The sequence below is a fragment of the Gymnoscopelus braueri genome (genome assembly GCF_963280865.1).
Source record: "Gymnoscopelus braueri genome assembly, chromosome: 9".
Taxonomy (NCBI): Eukaryota; Metazoa; Chordata; class Actinopteri; order Myctophiformes; family Myctophidae; genus Gymnoscopelus; species Gymnoscopelus braueri.
The window spans coordinates 13,658,928-13,681,136 of record NC_137610.1 but is presented as its reverse complement, the minus strand read 5'-3'; the positions used below and the strand labels follow the sequence as shown (position 1 = coordinate 13,681,136).

The 22,209-nt window shown below is 42.1% G+C and overlaps 1 protein-coding gene across 1 annotated transcript in view; it reads right to left on the bottom strand.

The window, feature by feature from the left end:
- Positions 1–22,209, bottom strand: part of megf11 (multiple EGF-like-domains 11) — a gene marked incomplete at both ends in the record, with an annotated part of 98,404 nt that overhangs the window by 59,039 nt on the left and 17,156 nt on the right. Inside the window, 5 exons of the mRNA XM_080438330.1 lie at positions 477–651; positions 1,192–1,404; positions 2,981–3,117; positions 6,465–6,585; positions 9,377–9,623. Coding sequence (XP_080294456.1) covers positions 477–651; positions 1,192–1,404; positions 2,981–3,117; positions 6,465–6,585; positions 9,377–9,623 — 893 coding nt within the window. The remainder of the gene's footprint in view (positions 1–476; positions 652–1,191; positions 1,405–2,980; positions 3,118–6,464; positions 6,586–9,376; positions 9,624–22,209) is intronic.

Sequence of the window (22,209 nt, the reverse complement as noted above, 5' to 3'; positions counted from 1 at the left end):
CCAGGAGGCCGATTTTTTTATCTTACTCCTACAGATTTTGTCCTAACATCATGCAAATCGGTACACATTATCTCTATAGTCATGTGATCAAGACGGATCTGTCCATATTCCATCCTGATTGGCTAAGATTGGCTTCCAAAGTTTGCTGGATTAGTCTGTTTTGAACAAAATACCTTAAATCATGAATGCAGCGTGCGATTGCCGTGAAATTTTGCACGCCCATTCCCACTGGGCAGAGGAAGAAATGCCACCGACATTTTTCAAATCAGCCTCATGGTGGCACAATAACAGGCCGATTTTTACCTATAACTGCACCCATCGGCGTGAAACTTTGCGCGCGCACTCCCTAGAGACTTGCCACTGGGTGGTCATGTGTACCTGAAGACTGTTTGTGAATGGCATGCCACTGGGTGGTCATGTGAACCTGAAGACTGGTTGTGAATGGCATGCCACTGGGTGGTCATGTGAACACTCACCATAAATCCGGGGGCGCACACACAGGCACCTGTGGCACCGTGGCAGTCAGCTCCGTTGGCGCAGTTACACGGCAACATGCACCCCTCTCCGTAGTAGCCGGACGGGCAGGTCTCATTGCAGTAGAGTCCTGTCCATCCTGCAGAGCAGGTGCATTCACCAGACAGAGGATGGCAGCTGGGAACCAGAGAAAGAGATGCACAGAACGGGCAGACAGATGAAGTTTCAACACCGAGAGTTTCAGCATTATGAGCGTCAACACTTTGTTTCCAAGGAGGAAGTCAGACTGTGAGCTCTCCACCGACAGCAGCCCATCCATCTCCGCGTGTACGTGCTCAGTTCAGATGGATGAGGTGCCCCCTTTCTCCTTCATCCTGTAATGACTTATGCAGCTTCAGCGCCCAAGTTCAGGCAGAATCAGAGCATTAACATTGTATTAACTATGAATGCTGCTGAGAAATAATGAATGAAGCAAAGGTCGCGATTAAAAAACGGTGTGACACGGCTAAGAGGTGTCCAGACTTCTAAACGTGTACTGGCATGGAAGTAAAGAACTGGAAAGAGGAACGCTTGAGTTGGAGAGGTCTTTATTCATGAGGCTCTGATGGGGGTTCGCTTCAGGGCATTCTGGTTGAATATAGTGTAATTGGGGCAGATCTGTCAGTCGGCCTGTCTGTCTTTGTGTGTGACCATATGCTGATGTGACGTCTCACTTACCTTATTGTGTTGGTGGCGTTGCAGGGGCAGTACTTGTCACAGATGAGTCCATAGAGACCCGGCGGGCAGAACCTCTCCTGGCAGTTGGGCCCTTTGAAGCCTGTGTCACAGAGACAGGCTCCATTGATGTGATAACACTTTGCTCCGTTCTGACAGTCGCACCTCTGGTTGCACTGGGGGCCATAGGTGCCCACAGGGCACTCATCCTGGCACCTAGGAAATAGGTGCAAAGGATAGAGAAAGCATTTAGAATTGTCCAGTGAGAGACTACAATGTAAGTAAAAAGTCCAAAAATAATTGGAAATAATTGTAAAATTTCTAGTGCAACTACTGTACTTATTGTTGTTACTGCTGCTATTGCACAGCAAATTTCTGTGTGTAAATGTAACCCCATTTACACACAGAGTTACATTACAAGTTACATTTACATTCAGGATTTTACTTACAACCACTGCTGCTGCTACTACCACTACTTAGTATTCAGGTGATACTACATGAGGTAGCACAGTACACTAATCTAGTCCCACATTTCACTACAAGTGACGTTCTTCTTCCAGGTCTCATTTACTTCTTTGGTTATGAAAGATGAGAATCCTGTTCTATTTTGAGTCGTTGGTTATATAAGCTGATTTTAAGATCAAACTCCCAGGCTGATGCGGTCAAAGGTCAGTATGTTTTATAAGGTTTGTGTGGGAAGCCCTGAAGGTAGAGCCTCCCGCTGTCAGCAGTCAGGGACATGATGTGCCTCCACAGGGGTCGCCCAAGGAACTGCACCTGTCATCAGCTTCAGTAATTACAATAACCGGGCTGGGAACTGGGAAGACTCTGCATGAGCAGTGTTTAAGAAGACCTGGGGAGTGACTTTTACTAGAACTTAAATATACTATCCTGGCGGAGCATCAATCTCAAGTGTCCAGTGCAGCTATTAGGAAGCAGACAAATAGCTCAATTAAATTATCAAATGGGCTAGTGATGTTTCATGTTTAAATTACATTGGCTTTAGTCTTATCAGGGGACGCTGATATTATTATACCAGGCAGGGGTGGGTGGGGGGCTAATACAATCTCAGATTATTCCTGGCAGGTTAATTCACCTGCCACCGACAAAATGAATGAGGGTAATTTTGCAAAATAATAAAGAAAAGGAAAGTCTTGTCCAGGAAGTGTTTTCATTCAGGAGACAATTGCTTTAGCAGAACTAATAAACCTGGCTGCTCTGGGCTGCTCCAGCAGGCACAGAAAACGAAAAAGATCTGTGGATTTCAATGGGCCCCTAATAAAAGCCCATTACTTATAATTAATGAGTGAGATCCAAACAGCATGTAGCCTGTGGTGAGATCAATGGACAGGCTGGGAGTAGAGGAGGATGAATTGTGGCTAAAGACATGGAAACCTGCTGGCCAGCATGAAATAGGAGATTAATTATACATAAACACCCCTATTAAGAGCTTCCAGTGCACATTCAAATGGACTAATGGACATTTACAAATGCTACTTTATCTCAAGGAAGAGATTATTCCTGCATTTAGCTTTTCTATAGGAGTAATTTTTGGCCTTCTTTACAAATCAATAAAGATAATAATTTGATGTATGAATAGTTCAACATACAGCAGTCTGCCAGAAATCACCTCACTGCATTAAATAGGAAAATCGATAAATCATGCCATTGTCTGACCCATTTTCAAAGTGAGAGCACAAAACTTTGCAGAGTAAAATTACTTCATAGCATGTTTTTCCGAAAAATAACTAAGCTGTCAAAATCTGTCTGGCAGCGGGTGTAAACTGCCTACCTCCGTCCGCTGAAGCCAGCCGCACACTGGCACTGACCCGTGATGTGGTCACAAAGGCCCCCATTACGACAGGAACAGTCCTTGCTGCAATGAATGCCATACTTGCCAAATGGACACGGCTGGGCACAAACGGAGCCCTGTGGAGAACAACCGGCAAGGGCCTCACTTATAATATATCATGTATAACTGTAGCAAGCCGGGGCAACTTAATTCAGTGTGTGTTTTTGTGTGCATGTCAAGAATCAAGTATCAAGAGGGTTTATTTGTCACTCCTCATACAGGTACAAGAAGCTAAATGCAAGTATGTGAGTTCCTCAAAAGTACTGTATTATAGCCATAACTAAGATAAGATAATAAAAAAATAACATAAGAGGAAGCCTTCAACAAGTATCCACATCTCTGCATAACATAATAATGGCAAGAGGAAAAAAAAGTGTATAATAAGGCAGGGCCATTTCCTGCAGAAAACACTATAGCAGAAACACTTATATAAGTTTAGTAACAGCGGCAAGTATTTTTTATACTAAAGCAGCAGTAGTCATGTCAGCATAACAAAGTTGCAAGTTACCTTGTATCTACATTGTATACTATATTAGCAAAACAACATTTTCCCTGTATTTTTATACTAGCAGTGGTAGTAACATCAACAGTATACATTGTGCAATATTGGGTTCTTCTTTCGTCATCAAATGTCCAACTCAGTGTTCACACTATAGAGAGACTACAGTTTACTGCCAACCCACTTTACTTTTTGTTATTTTTCTTTGTTTGTTTAGTTTTGTATTTTGTTTTTGTCCTTGTTTGTCTCTAACAACAGCCGGGTACATGCTTTTTTCGAGCCTAAAGCCTTGGGCTTTGAGACACCTCAAGCACTTGCCAGACCGCATCATCTCAAACAGACCGTTTCCGGGTTGTTGCTTGTCTTCCATATTTTTTTGTTGCCCTCCTCAGGCATCTGCTGTCCGACAGTAGCGTAAGGGGGCTCACTATGGTATGCTCAGCCGAATGCACCACCTTCCAAAGGACTCTGTGGATGGACTTCAAGATTCTGTGACAGTCACCACTAGGCAGTGACTAAAGGATAACTACATAGACAATTTCGAGAAATTGCAAAGTGTGGTTGCCCCGACGCAAGTTGTGGATTGCAGCCGATCATGACCCAAGGAAGCCTTCTAATTCTATGACTGACGGTTCAAAACCTAAAAGTGAAAATATATGAAGTGTGCTGTTATAGTGCCACCATGGGTATGTTTGACACAAAGGAACAAAAGTGAAAAGAATAATTAAGAACATCACTTGTACTATATATCCTGAATGTTTGACCTCTTAATTTTCCATTGGTGCAGTTGTGTCTTTATTATTATTATTATTATTATGCATTTTGAGATATACATTTTATTTAATCTCAAAATGCATATACATATTGGATGTATTTGTCCTTGGGTCATTACAGTATGTTTTTCAAAAAATATCCTATAATAAAATGGCCTTGTGGGTGGAGGGTGGATGGATGGTGGATGGTGGGTGTCACAAACGTAACATGGAGACCACTTTAAACTAGATTTGAAGGCTGTATAGCGGCCAGATACAAGTAACACTCCTTTTCTTTTCTTGATTACATTTTCTTTCTTTCTCTTTTTTTCCTTCTTTCTCTGTTGTTGTATTCTGTGTAGGTGTTGTTGTCGTCTTGATAAAAACAAAATGGGACACTGGGATTAAGGACATTATGTTACTAATACCCTGCCATACCCAAATGAATAAATATAAGAACAATGTAGCAATCTACTCAACACACTTCCTTTCCCCAATCATTCCTTCCTTCATCTAGTCCCTGGGTTCTTATCAATACTAATTTTTCCATCCTCGTATCCCTCACTCGCATCTCGATGCGAGGTTGAGATGCGAGGATGAGATGCGAGGACGAGATGTGAGGACGGAGGAATCGATTTGCCAAATGAGACATTCTTGCTCAGTGAAGCGTCATTTCGAAGCAACGTCAATTACTTATGAGGTGTTACACAGCTGGATCACCAGTCACTGGCCTTGGTCTTGTCCTGTATCGTTTTGTTGTCTTCACAGTTTGTTTTGCTCAGATAATGTGATGTAGTATTGGGCATTGCATTGCCCTGTGATATCATTTTTACGCCATGGCTCTGCAAGAGTCTAGCCGTGTATACGATGGTCGGTTTGTGTATGTCTGTGTGTCTGTGTCTGTCTGTGTACTAAATCTCGCAAACTGCTGGACCAATCAGCGCCACATTTCTTGTGAAAAGTACCTCAGGAGTTCATTAGATCAGGGGACAGGTGGGGGAATAACTCTCAGCTAAATTGTGTAAAGCATTACTCCAAGTCCTGGCCATTCATCAATCCACTTTTAAAATAAACACGTAGACACAATCAAAATCAAAACATAAAAAACGTTTTGTTGGCTCTAGACTACCCTTTCGCAGTCCGTAAGTACCTTGCCTTTTTGTTCCCATCTCCCAGTGAGCATAGCGTTCAGATCCCATAGCCTGAGTAGACAGCGAGCTGCAGTATCCAATGACTAAACAGATTTCAATTCATTCATCACTTGTTCAGACCAGAAGGCAAGTTTCCATCACTGGATATGAAGCCAATAAGGAAGTCATTAAAATGCTGTAGTTCTCATTAACATTGACCTAGAGGGTGTCACTATTTCCCCTCCTGCTGGTTGCAGAAGACGTTTCATGCCATTCAATTGAAGAAATCAATGGGTGACGTCACGGCTCCCTTCGTCCATATTTCTTTTTACAGTCTATAGTTCAGACAAAACATTTCAGCAAAGGATCCACTTGTTGCATTCTCGCTCCAAGCTCCTCGGGGAGGCTCCTCTCTCCTCTCTTCTCGGCTCCTCAACAAGCAAATTATTAATTGAGACTTCCTTTTTAACCCATTCAAACCGGGAACTGTGTAACCACTTTAACCATTCTTTTTATACTGTGGCTATTCAAAAATAGTAGATCTACAAGTTCATGGCGCGGCACCGAGTGCAGCACTATTGTAGAGCTGCTATTTTTGAAAAATCTTGAAAATGGGTGCAAATCTTTGAATATATATTTTTCAAGCGAACATTTTCAACTCAAATCTTTGCTTCTGGGGGGTCCCTGGAACAACATATTTTGAGATGGGGGTCCGCAGCCAAATATATATTTTTTAGGATTTAGAAGACATTTGTAGAATCCCCGGAAGCAAAGATTTGAGTTACAAATGTTCACTTTAAAAATATATATATTCAAAGATTTTGCACAAATGATTCATTCACAAATGATTTTCCCCAAAAAAATGCAGTGCTATGAGCTTGTATATCTGCTATTTTTTAATAGCCAAAGTATAAGATAATGGTTAAAGTGGTTAAAATCCCGGTCTTAATGGGTTAAGATGGTGGTAATGAGAAGTACCACCCTTACAGTACAGTATGTCCTTCTTTCTTTCCTTCTCATCTCTCCCTCCCATAGTGGCTTACCGTCCATCCAGCAGGGCAGGAACACTCTCCGGTGATGTGGTGGCATGTTCCTCCATTCTGGCATGGGCATCGCTGCTCACACTGGAGCCCATGGCTGCCTGAGGGACACCGCTCTCCACAGCTGCCAACAGAAGAGACTACTCAGACATAATCACTATACAGTGTGTCCACAATGCACTGACTATATGACACATCTAGTGAATCCACAATAGACTTAACTCATCACCATATAATCGTTCATAAGTTTCAATTGCAGAGAAGTGTGCGTTCGATGAACAATTTGCTCAGTGTTTCCTCTAACACTTGCCTTGGGCGACGGCCCCACCGAATCATCGTCATGTCACCACAACAACAATCTTACATTGGGGTACTGTAGATAAACGCTGACTAATTGCCGTAAACTAACTAACTGAGCAAGTAGCGCTAAAAATCCTTAAAGTGAACCTGATCGACTCCTCCATCCTCCTCCTCCTCCTCGCCTCCTCGCTCGGAGGCGGGGCTAAGCCGCGAGTGGAGGACGCCAGTATGGAAGTTTGATTCGGCTTGTGATGTAAGCAACACAGCTTCAGCTAATCAAATTAATAATGGGTGTGTTAGATTTAGGTGTGTCAATGTGCATTGACAATACTGTTGACTACTGTTTACACTTGCACATACACTCACATCGCTCTGGAGGACACACCTAAATCTAACACACCCATTATACATTTTATTAGCTGCACCTGTTATTAATCTGCTGTAGCCTTTAACATGATTTGGGTACAAAATCAGCCTAGGCCAGGGTCTCATGCCCCTTTAAATGGTTTGAACTTTGTCTTAGTTGAATGTGTTGAATTCCTTTTCCTGAGCTGCACAACAAAAATCGTAAAACATATAACGATCTGGGGAAGAAGTGTTGTGTGGAGGCAGATATGGATGGTCTTTTAAGGGTAAGGGACTGAGCGTTTTTTAATGAAGGATGGTATGGTCCAGAACGGCACGGGGGTCCATCAAACATTCTTTTGTGCACTGGGGGGGGCATGTTTTTATTTTATTTTATTATGACCCCCATACAACTTTAATTTGTTGAATTTTTAATTTAAAAAATGTAGATTCTTTTTTGTTTTTCATACTTTTTGTTTTACTCCCCTATATCAAGTTTACCCGATTTTGGTGACTCGATTTGGTATCTCCCACTTCAGTTTACGTCCCACACATTGTATTTCTCACGGCGTCAGATTATCACTTCAAGTGAAAGAAAAATGTTGTTGCCGGGTGTAAACTGTAATTTTCTCTGTCCGGTCAAGTTCATAATAGTTTTTACTAACTTTATTTGACCGATGTCTTGTCTAACTATTTAGGGACCAACTCCTCCGTTTGTTTGGATGCGTGCGTGTGCAAAAAGAACAGATCTACAAGCTAACAACGTGTCACATGGCGACGCTTGTATAGCTGACAGACAGACAGACAGACAGACAGACAGACAGACAGACAGACAGAGAGAAAAAACCTCACGCCCGACTCTGTAAATCTTTCTTTCGTTTGGGCTGTTTTTGAAGCCCCAAGAAAGAGGGCACATAATGGAATATAAAAAATATGGTTTATGGTGGTTGGGGGGGGTCGTACAGTCACTCGGGGTGGGGGGGGGGGGGGGGTCAAGGGAAAAAAACGAAAACGAAATCACATCAGCACTAGCCCCACTTGTAATTAGAAAAGGCACAGTAATAATAATAATACATTCCATTTATTTTTATTTTTTTTCCTTTTTATTATTTCTTAAATTTTTATCCCACGATTTTGTAACCCTATTTTTTACACCCAGTGCCAATTGTCTATGTAATCCTGGGCACTACCTTCCCTCTGCCAACCTAGGGAGGCCAGGGCCGAGCTCATGCCTCCTTCAATGCATGAGAGCCAACTGACCTTCTTGTCACCTGACAGGGGAGAGTTTCCCTGGTTGGACGTAGCGCGTGGAAGGAACACGTTATTCCAACCAGTTCCCTTCCCCTCCATCAGGCGCCCCGGCTGGCCAGGGGGAGGCAGTATAGTGACCAGGATTACTGCATGTTTTTGTGAGGGTACCTACCCTAGGAGACACGGGGAGAACATGCAAACTCCACACAGAAAGGCCCTTTCGCCAACCCCACCTAGGGTATGGGCACTGATGACGCGGAGGAGAGAACACGCCCCCAGCGCCCACAGCGTCCCCTGTGGGAATCGAACCCAGGACCTTCTAGCTGTGAGGCGACAGCACTACCGACTGTGCCACCGTGCCCCCATTCCATTTATAACGCACTTTACATTCTTACGAATCTCAGAGTGCTACAATTAAAAGCAAGGTATAAAAACAGCATAGGCAACAAAACAATTAATAGACCCAACTAGGCTAAACTAAGAGCCAAAATTTAGAAATAAAAACAAACAGTCCCTAAAAGCCGCTAATATTGGAATAAGATACTAATTAAATGACTGTACAGTTGAACAACTGTTTAATTTAAATCAGTCACCAGGCTTCTGGTTCATTATATTTGTGAACATAAACTGCTAAACATTACAGAAATGAAATATAAAAATGTGAAGACAATTATTTAAGTAGCAAGTGCAGTTTTGAGGATTTTCAGTTGCCCTATTGTCAATTTGTTCCACAGCATTGTTGCTTTATAAAAAAAACACAAATGTAAAAACGATATAATGCTTATAGTAGTCAAATAATGTTGACATTTTTATTCAGGTAACAGAATGCTCTAGATACAAAAAATGCTTAAAAAACTGGGGGAAAAACTGAAGAAGAAGAAAAAGAAAACAAGTCATATTGTTCCAAAATAAAATCTGTGAAGACATGTAAAATATGACTCCTTTAACTGTTTGCTTGTTCAGGTCCAAATCTAATACCCCCGCGACCCATCCTCATATAGCCTGTTGCTGATACTCACAAAGCTCCTGTGTAGCCCGGTGCACAGATGCACTCGCCTGTCTCATGGTGGCAGGTGGCGCCATTGAGGCACTGGCAGGGTAGCTGGCATGCCTTGCCATAGTACCCATGCTCACAGGGTTCTTCACAGCGCCAGCCTTGGTAGCCATCGGTGCAAACACAGGCACCTGTGATGGGGTTACACTTAGCCCCATTTTGGCACTGGCAACGGTTACTGCAATGAGGTCCCCAGAAGTCACTCTCGCAGCCTGCGGACACAGAGAGAAGTGGCATCAGTAGGAACATAATGGGATGAAATGAACTGCAGAGAACAAAGATTACCTGAACAGAACCAAAACCAAATGTAAAAGACCTGAGCAGAAGAACACAGAAACACAGTGATCAGCGAATGTAATAGTGGCATCTTTTCTCCTTTGATTGGCACTAAAGAAATGGATGACAAAAATAATATTTTGTCACCTCAGAAATCTCAGTCCTCCACTTTATCAGACATGTCTAAGGTTCTCCTGTCCTGTATTTCACATTGTTTGTCTTATTATTTTTCATGTTTATCATTCCCGGTATCCATACAGTAGTCACCACATGTGACCTTCAGGTGTTATTTTACCTGTCTATAATTGGCAAAAAGGTACAATAAAAACCTTTTACGGCGACACTCCAGGGTAAGAAGAAGAAGAAAATAAGTGAATGATATTGAACAGATATCTAGGTCAGCCAATATTGATTGCAGCTCATATCATATTGCTTCGAAGATGACCAGATCACCAGTGCTAAAAAACGTTAATTAAAACGGTAACCTGAAAGCTAGTGTTATCCTATCCTGACTTTTAGCTTTGCTATTGGTACTGCTTACTAGTTTCGGAAGACTGTATTGAGTGAATGTAACTTTGTAATGTTTCCATGTTTCCATTAAAAAAAATTGGGTAAAAGTGCAAATAAAATCCCCATTTTAATCTGCAAAACCTGGAACCCAAATCAGCAAACTTCCAACTGACTCGAGGGACTCATGAAGAACCATTAAACGTAGAGTAAAACCACAGGTTACAAAATAACTAATGAGCTGACCTCATATTTGAATTTGGTACTTGAGTTGCAGATGCATCTGAAAGCCACTCATGATAACGACAATGCTGCCAACTCCCTCTCAGTGAATACTGATTTTCTGTACTTTTCTAAATCTACAGTACATTCACCATGTTGAACTTACAGTAATAGTTTTGAGGGCATTATTATAACTGAATAATCCTTGATGGGAACAATGTTGATGTCCTGAGATAACTGTGTAAGTACAGAAACCTTAGTCAAATATATCTCGATGGAGATATTAAACAGCAGGATTAGACTGCCAAATTGAATCCTGGAATTGGCACTCAAGAAGATTGGTAAAGTAATATAACTTAATTGCCTTATGCGTGTTAAGGTATATAGCTCATTGAGATGCTACGTCAATACTGTGCAGTCGCCTGGAGACTGGTGTAAAGACAGTGTATATATTATGCTCGTTCTGACCAAGCATTTCTTACAGGCCACTAGGGATTGAGTCTGTTTAGCAAAACTCAATAAGCCATAACCAAGTAAGCTGAAGGTTAGATATATTGCTTAGTCATATGGTAACCATCAGTCTCTGGATGTGCTCTCTTCATTCTGAGCAGGGTAATTGTGGTTTGGGAGATCTGGTGGTGATTCAAGTGATTGATACAGCCTCATGTCCCTGGATCAGCAGCAACAATATTGCCTCATATAAAAGCCCAGCTTGACATCCTGGCTGGCACAGCTACCGGGACAGTGAATATTCCATTATTGATTCTCCCATCATAGCAGACAGGGTTATAAATGTAAAGACACTAGGCCCCCTCCCTGTATGCTTTTCTCCTTGCCAGAGCAGTGATCAACCGGAATGGGAGCTTAATGAAAGCTGTTTCATGGTCGTCACTGAATGCTGTTTTTGCCAGGTACACAGCAGGGGGAAGATCAGCCCCTTGCTTGATTCAGACAGCTCTGCCCTGAGGGGGGTCCTAGAACTATTGCCTCTCAGCTTGGACCAGAGACCATGTTACAGGGCCTCGCAGGGGGTGGCTATTGATTTGATCTAATCTGCTCCGGGCCTTGAGACTGGCATGGATGAGTTCCCCAAAGGTTGAGCTACTGCCACGTAAACGACCCTGCTACATTAAATCTGGAGTGTGTGGGTGGCCGAGGGGCCCTGGTAATGGATGAGGAGCTTGGTTGCAGCTTGGTTTAGCAGTCTATCAGCCTCTCATCAGCACCCAGTCTGCACATCAATACTCCCTCGGCACAATACAATCTCTGTCTTAACAGACAACACCCGCTGCACCTACACAGACACAACCCCTGGGTTCAACTCGCAAAAAAACCTTTGCCTGCACCGCACTGCACTGTGCCCGTGCAGTGAAAGGTTTTCAGGCACACAACTCAAATTGTGATGTCAGTAAAACTCCAAATTCAGTTTTTCTTTTTTTTGCACTGGGTGAAAAACACCCAGGATGGCACAACAGAAAAAAAATTCACTACATAAAATCTAGGCAGGGCTTGATTTGCAGACGTTTTTGGTTCTCAGCAGCTCGACAAATGTGTCTATTTAAAGTCTTAAACCTTCTTTGGCTCGCTGTTAGGTGCCTCAGCACATTCGGAGCAAAGCTCATTATCTTGCCGTCTCTCTCCCACACAGAGGTTCTCAAACTCTACACAGTAGCCTCTCACTCCACAGCTCTGACAGCATTTAACTGTGATTAAGGAGTCAGAGTTCACATTCTGCTGCAGGCAGAGTGTGTGTGTGTGTGTGTGTGTGTGTGTGTGTGTGTGTGTGTGTGTGTGTGTGTGTGTGTGTGTGTGTGTGTGTGTGTGTGTGTGTGTGTGTGTGTGTGTGTGTGTGTGTGTGTGTGTGTGTGTGTGTGTGTGCGGGCGGGCGCGCGCAAGTGAGAGAGAGAGAGAGTAGACAAGGGGAGAAAAAAAACTTTTATATCACTTTGGGTTTCAGTAATATCAAGACAGCATCTGCCAGAGAGGGGGAGACAGACAGAGAGAGAGAGAGAGAGAGACAGAAAGCGCGAGCGAGAGACAGACAGAGAGAGAGAGAGAGAGAGAGAGAGAGAGAGAGAGAGAGAGAGAGAGAGAGAGAGAGGCTAAATAGTGCCTGGGGAATGAGGAACTCCTCGTGGGCTTTAGTGCGTGGGTGCTGAATCCAACACAAGCCTGGGACTAGAGAACCTGAAACCCCACCCCTATTAACTGGTCTGGCTCTGGTGGGTGAGTTTAACAGAAGACATGCACAGCACCCAGCTCTCAGAGCTCATAATGCCTCGCTGTGGGAATGTGGATAACCTCACATACTGGGACAGTGACAATCCCAAGGAGCCCTGTACAATCCCTCAGCTGGAACAAAGCAGATCATGTTGCGCGGTATCGGCACATAGCTAATTTGAGCAGGTGAAGTCCAGAAAATGGACTGCCAGAGAGTCATCACAAGTGCTGCTGAGCTTTGAAGTGTGCTCAAAAGTCTGCATGAACAGGAGCACCCGCAATGGGATTAAAGCCAAACGACTTTCAGTGGTGGACTCTATTCAAGAAGTTCTCCTGAACTTGGCCTCTTCAGCAGAGAATGTTTGTCCTGTAAGCCTCTCAAGGCAACGGCCAAAACAAGTGCGACTCAAGTCAATCTCTTGCATAAAGGCAGGACTCGGTCTTTGAAAGACACTCATCAGAAATTGCATCCTAGCACCTTACTATGCCAGGATGCCTAACGGTTTTCCACTTCATTTACTGGACTGGGCATGGGGCAAACTCATGCTCCGATTATAATCATGGCTGGACAGGCATAAATGCCCTCCTAATAGCTGCAGGGTTGCAAACACTTGGCAGAGTTTGTTGGTGCTACATACAGCAAAACAGTATGTCTCATTGTCTATGCCAGTCTGTATTACACTGTCTCACCAGACAGCGAAACTCTGAGATTCCATTCTCTGATTCATGTTCTCGCCACCAACTTTGTTCCTTTTGTCCAGGCATAGGCCTATTTGAAATGTCAATTATGGAAGTGTGTGAAGACAGGAAGCATTTCAAAATCACACCCTGTGTGAAGTGGGCGGTGTCTTGCTAGCTAATCACAATACTGAATGGAGTCAACCAATCATGTACAAAAAATAAATACATTTATTGAAACACTCTTTATGATGGAAGAAACCATAACTTAAAAAAAACAAATTTATGGTTTTTTTAAAGTTATGGTTTCTTATACAGGGCTATGCACATGTGTCATGTGACACTGGCCAATCACAGTCCTGATTAGACTGTGATTGGCCAATCACGGTGCAGGGTTAGGCGGGGTACATTTTTGGCCAATCACAGCGCAGGATTTGTTGTACAAATATCCAAACCTCACTTATAGGGGCGGTTTCACCGCCCAAAAATGGCAGGAGAGGAGGTAAGTTCTTTGGAGATTTCAAATGATTAAGTGATCATTTAAAGGAACAATGAAACAATTCAGTCTTTTAGCCTGAGAGTATGTGATATATCCTGCACCTCTGTCTATAGGAGCTATTTGTTATATGAGTTATTCAGTGGAAGGCTGACTCTACATTAAGCTATTCATCATAGCTCCCTGACTCTGTGTCATAGACTAATAGTGTGAAAAGCAGAAAGGACTGGTATGAGGGTCTAGTGGGAAAGCGATGATTTGCGCAAGGCGCTAAATTTGCATTGAGTGATAAATGTCTCTGGGCTTTGTCAAACCTACTGCTGTAAAAGCTGCCAATACGCTACAAGACGAGCCCACTGTTCCCACCTGATCCTGCTGACACTTATCACACTGTTATTTATGAGTGCTCACAACACCCGCAGATGACAAGCACAACATTTTAGATACATTCCCACAGAGCATGACAAATGTATTTCTAAATCTACAGAAGAAACAGCCAATAGTCATGGGGTGGGGAATTCTGCTGAATTGGAATAACAGAGCACTGTGCGTGTGCTGCAGCTTCCGCTCCGGGGCGTGTCGTTTGTCCCGGCCTAATTCATCTTAGCCGTGCCCTGTAGTACGTTCACCTTTCCCTGGGGTACACGAGCAGTGCGGGCCCGAGTCCAAGGTACAGCACACAGAGGAACAGTCTCAACGGAAGAGAGTTCACTGCTTAGTTCCTCGATGGAGACGCTCCCAGCTGTCTCCGGTTTTATTATGCACGATGCGCACCCCTCTACTACCGAACCGCAACTGGATAACAAGATGTGACTCTTATCTATTTAGTACCAAGCAACTAATGAGTCAATAACTAAATTATTTTGGCTATACGTTACTGATTAGAAAGTCTGCCCAGGGTGTTTATCCTGAGGAAGATCTGCTCATTTGTCCAAGCTCTGTAAGGGACGTGAACCCGGATCAATAGAAGCCCTGCAGCTGCCAGCGGGCTCGGCTGCAGCACGGCTCTAACAGAGTTAAAGGCCTGGAGGTTCACTGAGGCCGACAGCGGGGCAGGTCACCTCACACACTGTATCCTTGGACAAGCATGGAAGAGTGAAGGTGCTAAGCAGGACAGGGGCTCTTTCTAATAAAGCTGCTTGAACTGAGCAGCAATGCATGCACAGGGCGAGAGAAAGCTCTGCCTCAATGCAGTAAACCAGCAGCTTGTTCAACAGAACTTGACGCGGCTCATGAAAGCGTGTGGATCAGCAAATTGTTACACAGTCCAGTGCGCCCACCAATTAATAATTCACCCTTCGCCCTGTCCTGTAAAAACAAACCCTCTGCTGGCTCACCACAAAACAGCACGGAGCAAGCAGCCAGAGCAGAGGTGCAAGCATATTTACAGAGCGCTCCCCCACCTACTGTAGTAAGGCACATAAATAACTCTGCAAACCGATCACGCTGCGTCACAGATGTTGCACACAAGAGTAGGTCAGTCATGGCCAACGACAGCTGCACGAGAGACAATGTCAACCCAATAAAACCGACTGGTACCGCACTTAATTTGCACTCATCGATTTCCTATTTTCAATTATTAATTCTAATTAGGATGAAGCAGAACGTGTCACGGGGCAGCAGCGGTCGATGTGGCAGGGCGTGGTCAACCAGTGGATTGATGCATGTTTATATGATGGCCATAGGGTTTACGCATCATGACAAAGTCAAAGACTTCTGCAGTGTCCTGGTGGCTCAGCCACTTACTGTACCATGCAAACAACATCATTTGCAACATCCTGCATTGGATTCTGGCTTAAGTGCTGCATGTCCTCATCCCCTATTTCTACCCACTCCTGCGTGTCTCTTTCCAATGTACTGTCTATTAAACAGAAACAAAAACATAAATACAAACAGATACATATTACATACAGTAGAAAGATAAGAAACTAGAAAATGTGCTCCTCGGAGCACAAGTCTCCGCCAGCAGACTATAGCAATTATATTATCATAGCAATAACTAATGAGATACAGTAGAGTAAAAGATATATACTGTAGTTAAATAAAAAGGTGTATGTTAAAGAAATATTTATAAAAAAAAAAATGATTTAAAAATCATATTTTGTCTTCTAATGTTTAAAAATATGTTTAAAAAAATGTTTAAAAAAAGATAGGATGAAAGAATTATTTATTTATGTATTTCTTACAAAAATGTATATATTAATACGTATTAAGATTTCGGTCTTGTTGTGGGATCAATTCAACTCTAGTCCTCTTCTGTGTTACTGTTGTAGATGAGTATGCTTTCTTAGCTTTGGCCTTCTGCGCCTTTGCTTGACCAATGTCAGGTGTTCTCAAAGGGACACACACACGCACGGACGGGTGATTTGGACTAGAAGATACTGTTCCAATCAAGACTGATTGATCCTGTCTTACCTCGCTTCAAAAACGTAAACGGCTTTTTGAAGTGACACACCTTTTTATTATAGGATTGTATTTCGTCATGCGTCCCTCTAGCCAATCAGAGACATTGATGTCAACATATTGTCAACATATTGACACGCACAGACGGGTGACTTGGACTTACTGAAGGCAGATTGATCCTGTTTTACCTCACTTCAAAAAGTAAGGGCTTTTTGAAGTGACACACCTATTTATAGAATTGTATTTCGTCACGCGTCCCTCTAGCCAATCAGAGGCATTGGTGTCAACAAATTGACACGTGTCACGTGGAGCTTGCCCAATGTTAGCTTGGCTAACAATGTTTGCTCACACAAAGCGAAAACATATTCTCCACCTTCGGCGGAGACAATAACCAAAAACGTATTGATTTATGAGAGTAATTTTGTTTTATATTCTAAATGTTACTGTAGGAGAATGGTAGATGGTCTATACCAGACTGATATGCAGCAAACCACAATCAGTTTTGTTTATTCTAGCGAAAGTGCAGTTGACAATTGCAGTATAAGGAACACTTTAGGAAGCTTATTATCTCCACCAGGTCAAAGGCAAGGAGGGGATAATGTTTTCACCCCGTGTCTGTTTTTGGACTGATCCGCACCAAATGTCTTGAACATGCTGTCAGTGGGCCAAGGAAGTACCTACGGTACATGCATTTATTTTTCACATATACAGTATTTTATATTTTAAATATTGAATTTAATAATGGAAGTCAATGGCGGTTAGACCGGTCTGAAACCTTGCCCAAATATAGAGTCATACGTCATAGATATAGTATGTCATAGATGACTGATGTCATAGACTTGCGGAGATACAGTATGCGCTACACTGAGCGCATGAACCTAGAATCTAGGAATTCAGCTGGAAAAAACACATTGTGCTTCACTGACTAACTTTTTAGCAGTTTGGTGGCTACAATTACATGTCCTGAGGACAAATCCTTTTTCCCATGGCGCCTTGGGCATACAATGTGAAATTCAGGACACCCATGGATGAAATGCAACAGCTCATGCGCAAAACAGTGAGGCACAAGTGAAGAGAGAGCTGTGGGCTTTGTGCTTGTTTGCCACAAGCAGAGTATAGTTCAAAAGAACTGTCATTTGAAAAGTCAATGAGCAGATTCAAATAAAGGCTCTCATAAATTATGCTTTTGTAAATAGCATTTCCTGTCTGTCAACTTAATCATTTCAATTACCTTAAGTTGTCCTTATATAATAAAGTTATAACACTGAAGTCAATGAGCAATTCGGCCTCTGGGCAATGGACCAATATTGCGGCATATGTGATATATAGCTAACACAGGGAAAGGCACTGCTTGTTGTTTTGAACCTTCTGATATTCTCTTGCTGTGGAGTATTACAGTAATTGAATAAACAGTGCATACAGTAGCAGTTTCCTAAAACCAATGACTTTACTTGTCCTACATGTTACAGCATATGGACCTCTAAATCTCAGAATTACCACAAACAGGACTTAATATAAGGAAGGGAAATCTGTTTGCTCAAGAATCAGGGAAACGTAACACTCACACCTACAGTACCTGACAACTCCTCACCACCACGTGCACATACATACACACTTACCAATGACTTTATTTGTATTACATGTTACAGCATATGGACCTGTCTCAGAATTAACACAAACATGACTTAGTATAAGGATGGGAAATCTGTTTGCTCACAAGAGTCAGGAAAATGTAACACTCACACCTACCTGCATGTGCACGCACGTCCGTGCATGCATACACACGGGTAATTGCTTTTTAATGATCTAACATTATGCAAATTCTCATCATGAGGCCATAAATCTTAGAAAGAGTTCATACTTCTCAGCAGGTAGCTTGTCTGACCATCAGCAAAGCACATGCTGCACATGGACTGAGGTGCAGTACAACGCAAAGTAAAAGAAAACAACTTGTATTGGCCTCTGTCTACTCCAGCTGACCTGTGCAATGCTATAGATGTGCAATGCTAGAATGCCCCTGTGCTTTGCAACAATCTACAGTACAATACACTCATATCAAGAACGTGCCTCATAAATGTTTGTTTTGAGTCAAATTCTCTGATGTCAATGTACAACACTAATTCAATTACAGAGCAGAATGCTTCATCACTGGTCATATACTAAATAGAAGGTACATTTTGTCTTGATTGATTACACTATGCAAAAAACAACAAAAAAAGAATCAGTATTGGGACCAGTACAATTTTAAAATCTACAGCAATGCAGTGTATGCCAAATTGGCTTTGAATACCATTGGTAGTGGATTGATAGGTAGTGTATATACACAGCATGAAAGGACTGAGGCAGTAAAATATCCAGCCACTTATTAACGTGGAAAAGACACACATTTTGGGGTTCTTCCTGTCCACTACCCTCTTTCCAGGTAAATGCACTGATTAGATTAGCATATTTATATAATATAAATATTATATATAATATATATATATAATATTTATATAATATAATATATATTATATAATTATAATTATTTATATAATTCTAAATATGCTCCTCACTTACATTATACAGTGAAACACCTCTCAGTCTTTTAGCATGTAAACGAACGTATACAAAGTTGTTTCAGACAATATAGAACATCACCAAACCCAGTACTGTTTTATTTTTTTACTTCCTGTTGATTTCACCATTTTTATTAGGAAGAAAACCCGGACTGGATCCACAGATCCGGATCTTCAAATAGTAAAATCAACTGGAAGTTGACATTTTTATAAAAAAAAGAAAACAGTACTGGGTTTGGGGATGTTCTACATTGTCTGAATCAGCTTTGTTTGTGTTTGTTTACGGGCTAAAAGAGTGACTTTGAGAGCTGTTTCACTGTACAATGTAAGTCAATGAGGAACATATTTTGAATTAGCAATTTCTAATCAATGGAGAAATTATTTTTTATTTCTTGTCCACCTTTGGAGTTACATCATGGCAAGGTAACTACACAACCCAAACCTCTACCAAAGCGGTCTTGCCCTTTAAGACACTGATCTGAAAGAAATGATCTCAAATGAACTGCAGGCTCTGGATAAAATGATTTCAGTCACTACGACTCACCGGCCCATTAATTATTCTTTCCGATTCTCAAAGTCAAAACAGAGTCAAAAGTATACAACACCGACTTACTGTAAACCGTAACCCATTAAGACCGGGAACGGTCTTACAGTTTTCTGAAAAAACGTATGTTGCTGTATATCAGTGGTTCTCAAACGTTTTCATGTCAAGAATCTCCCAAAAATGTATTTGGCCACGGACCCCCTCTCAAAATATTTTGTTCCAGGGACCCCCAGAAGCAAAGATTTGAGTTACAAATGTTCGCTTAAAAATGTATATTATTCAAAGATTTGCACAATTTTTCACAATTTAAAAAAAAAATAGCAGATCTACAAGCTCAGCTTATAGATCTGCTTTTTTTGAATAGCCAAAGTATAAAATAATGGTTATAGCTAAAAATCCAAAATGACACAGATGCGTTCCCGGATTGAATGGGTTAATACACATTAGCTAATGTGTGTGTGTGTGTGTGTGTGTGTGTGTGTGTGTGTGTGTGTGTGTGTGTGTGTGTGTGTGTGTGTGTGTGTGTGTGTGTGTGTGCACGCACGCGCGCGCTGCGCTGCGCATGCAGTTGTGTGTATGCATTTTATGTCCATCACAAGATGTGGTCGTGTGCATGTATGTATGTCTATAAGTGTGTGTTTGTCCGTGTGGTTTTGTGTACCATACAGTACATGTGTGTTGGCTAGCCTTGTGTGTGTGTGTGTGTGTGTGTGTGTGTGAGTCTCCCCTGCTGACTGCCTAATTGTTGCATTAAAGAAGCATGGGGAGAGATGAACCCAGCCAGCTGGGGAGAGCATGAGGTTCCATCAGCCGCAAAAACTGCACGTGTAAAAGAGTTCTTCTATGGGGACTACTGGTGTAACAGAAGAGGCAAAACAAAGATTAAGAAATGTATTTTCCAGTTGCAAGATTTTTCGTAATAATTCCAAAATGATATTTTTTAGAAAATGTTAACCCCCCCCCCCAAAAAGAAAAATATAAGAAAACTCAAATTGTTAATGGCCTTACAAATCAGGCTAAACAAATCTGACTTTCTATTCTTTTACTAGGGTAGAGCATCCAGCAGCATTGTGCTCCATGTTACCTGTCTCAGGGCCCTGACCAGAGTGACTAAAATAACTCTAACCTTGGCATCCCCTTATTGGCATCTACCATCTATCCTTAGCACAGGATTGATCTATATATTCACCTACTGTTTACATCCTAAGTTAAATGAACTGAGAAAGCATTTACAAAATTATATAGAAGATTTTCATGCTGTTTCATGCTGATTTTCAAATGTGTCAAGATGTAAACTGTACCAAACTAGCTAGTAGCTGGAATAGTAAGGTGCTTGGAACACGGGGCTGCAACAGAAGGTAATGGTATCATGGTTAAAAGAAAATATAACTTAAAATAGTGTACACTACAGTACATGTACTGTAGATGTAAAGGAAGTCTATATCTTCACCACAGCAAGTAAGAGCAGAATTCCAAACCAGAATGATGTTCAGGAAAAAGAAAAAGAAGAAAAAAGTCATGTTCCCAAGCCCTAAACTGGTGCAACGGCAGATTTAATTATTTTGTCAGGAGTGATTGAATTGCATTTGTCTGACTTAAGGACAAATAGAACATACAAGAGGGGGAAAAAATCTAGTTCCTTCCTTTCAGAGGCTTATTTCAGAGTCAAGGCAAGGACCAGTATTATTGATCCATGAACCTGAAGAGTCCTTTTGTTCTGTGGAGGGCGATTTTGTCATTCATTCTACAGTTTGCCTGTGCTTTAAATGGGACCGGGTCCCCTGAATCATAATACAGGTCCACAGTTTAGAGTGAGAAGCCGAAAAAATAAATCTCATGGCGCCAAGTCTCTTTGCAAATCTAATTTCTCAGGGGGAATTCATCACTTTGTGGATGCGTGTGCCTGAAACAGTAAGTCAGCATTTTCTATCTTTTATCCATCTCGACTCGATTGAAAAGTCTTAATGAGGTGCATGCTGCAGGACGTGATGAACTCTCATACTCATAGCTTTGTCGCTCTTCTGTTCTCCTCGCCTGACTTAACATTGTATTAGCCAACTAGTGTTCGACTGCTGCAACGTTACTTCCCAATAAAGGATGTTGCGCTGGGCTTGACCTTATTTTCGTGCAGCTTTACTGGTATTTTTTGGAGCAGCTTGCTTCTGCAAGGCACAACTGGATCTGCATGAATGCATCCTTGTGTCTGCCAGCGATTACATTTCCTCTAAAGAATTTCCTTTGATCCTTATCGTCCTGATGCCCTTTTGCCGATTCTCAGATCCCCAGCTCCATCTCTTTGTTACACTTAGTACGCCCGACCGAAGCGATAGCGTCTCCTTGCGTTCTGTCCTTTCCCTCTTTCCTCTGTGGCAAAAGCCGCCAATCTAATTGAATTTCTGGGCTTTTAATGTCTGCATTACCCTAATCAAAGAAAGAGAGCACAGTTGTTTATCTTGACCTTGGTAGAATTAGCAGAGGGTAGTTGTGGAGATGGAAGTGCTTCGGGTAAAAATAAAAATAAACTATTTTACAAGATCGTAGGACTTTATTGATCTACGAGCCAGAGACATTTCAAATACTAGCATGCGCACCAGCATAAATGATAAAGCATGTACTAATGAGTGCAATGTAAAACACACCCAAACTACAGTACAGCATGGTATAAATTCCATTCACCTGCTGGATGTACACCACATACTGTTTCAACCAACTGTCATAAAATAAAACAATGCCTTTGTGGTCCATTTACTGCCATATGAGTTGACCTCCTGCCTCTTGGTGCTTTGTCATTCAGCCTTGTGGCAGTATAATATTAAGATGCCCTGGCTGAATGATTGAGGAGTCACACATGGTGGGCAGGTGGGGCTGTCATTAATGGAAGGCTACTCTGCACA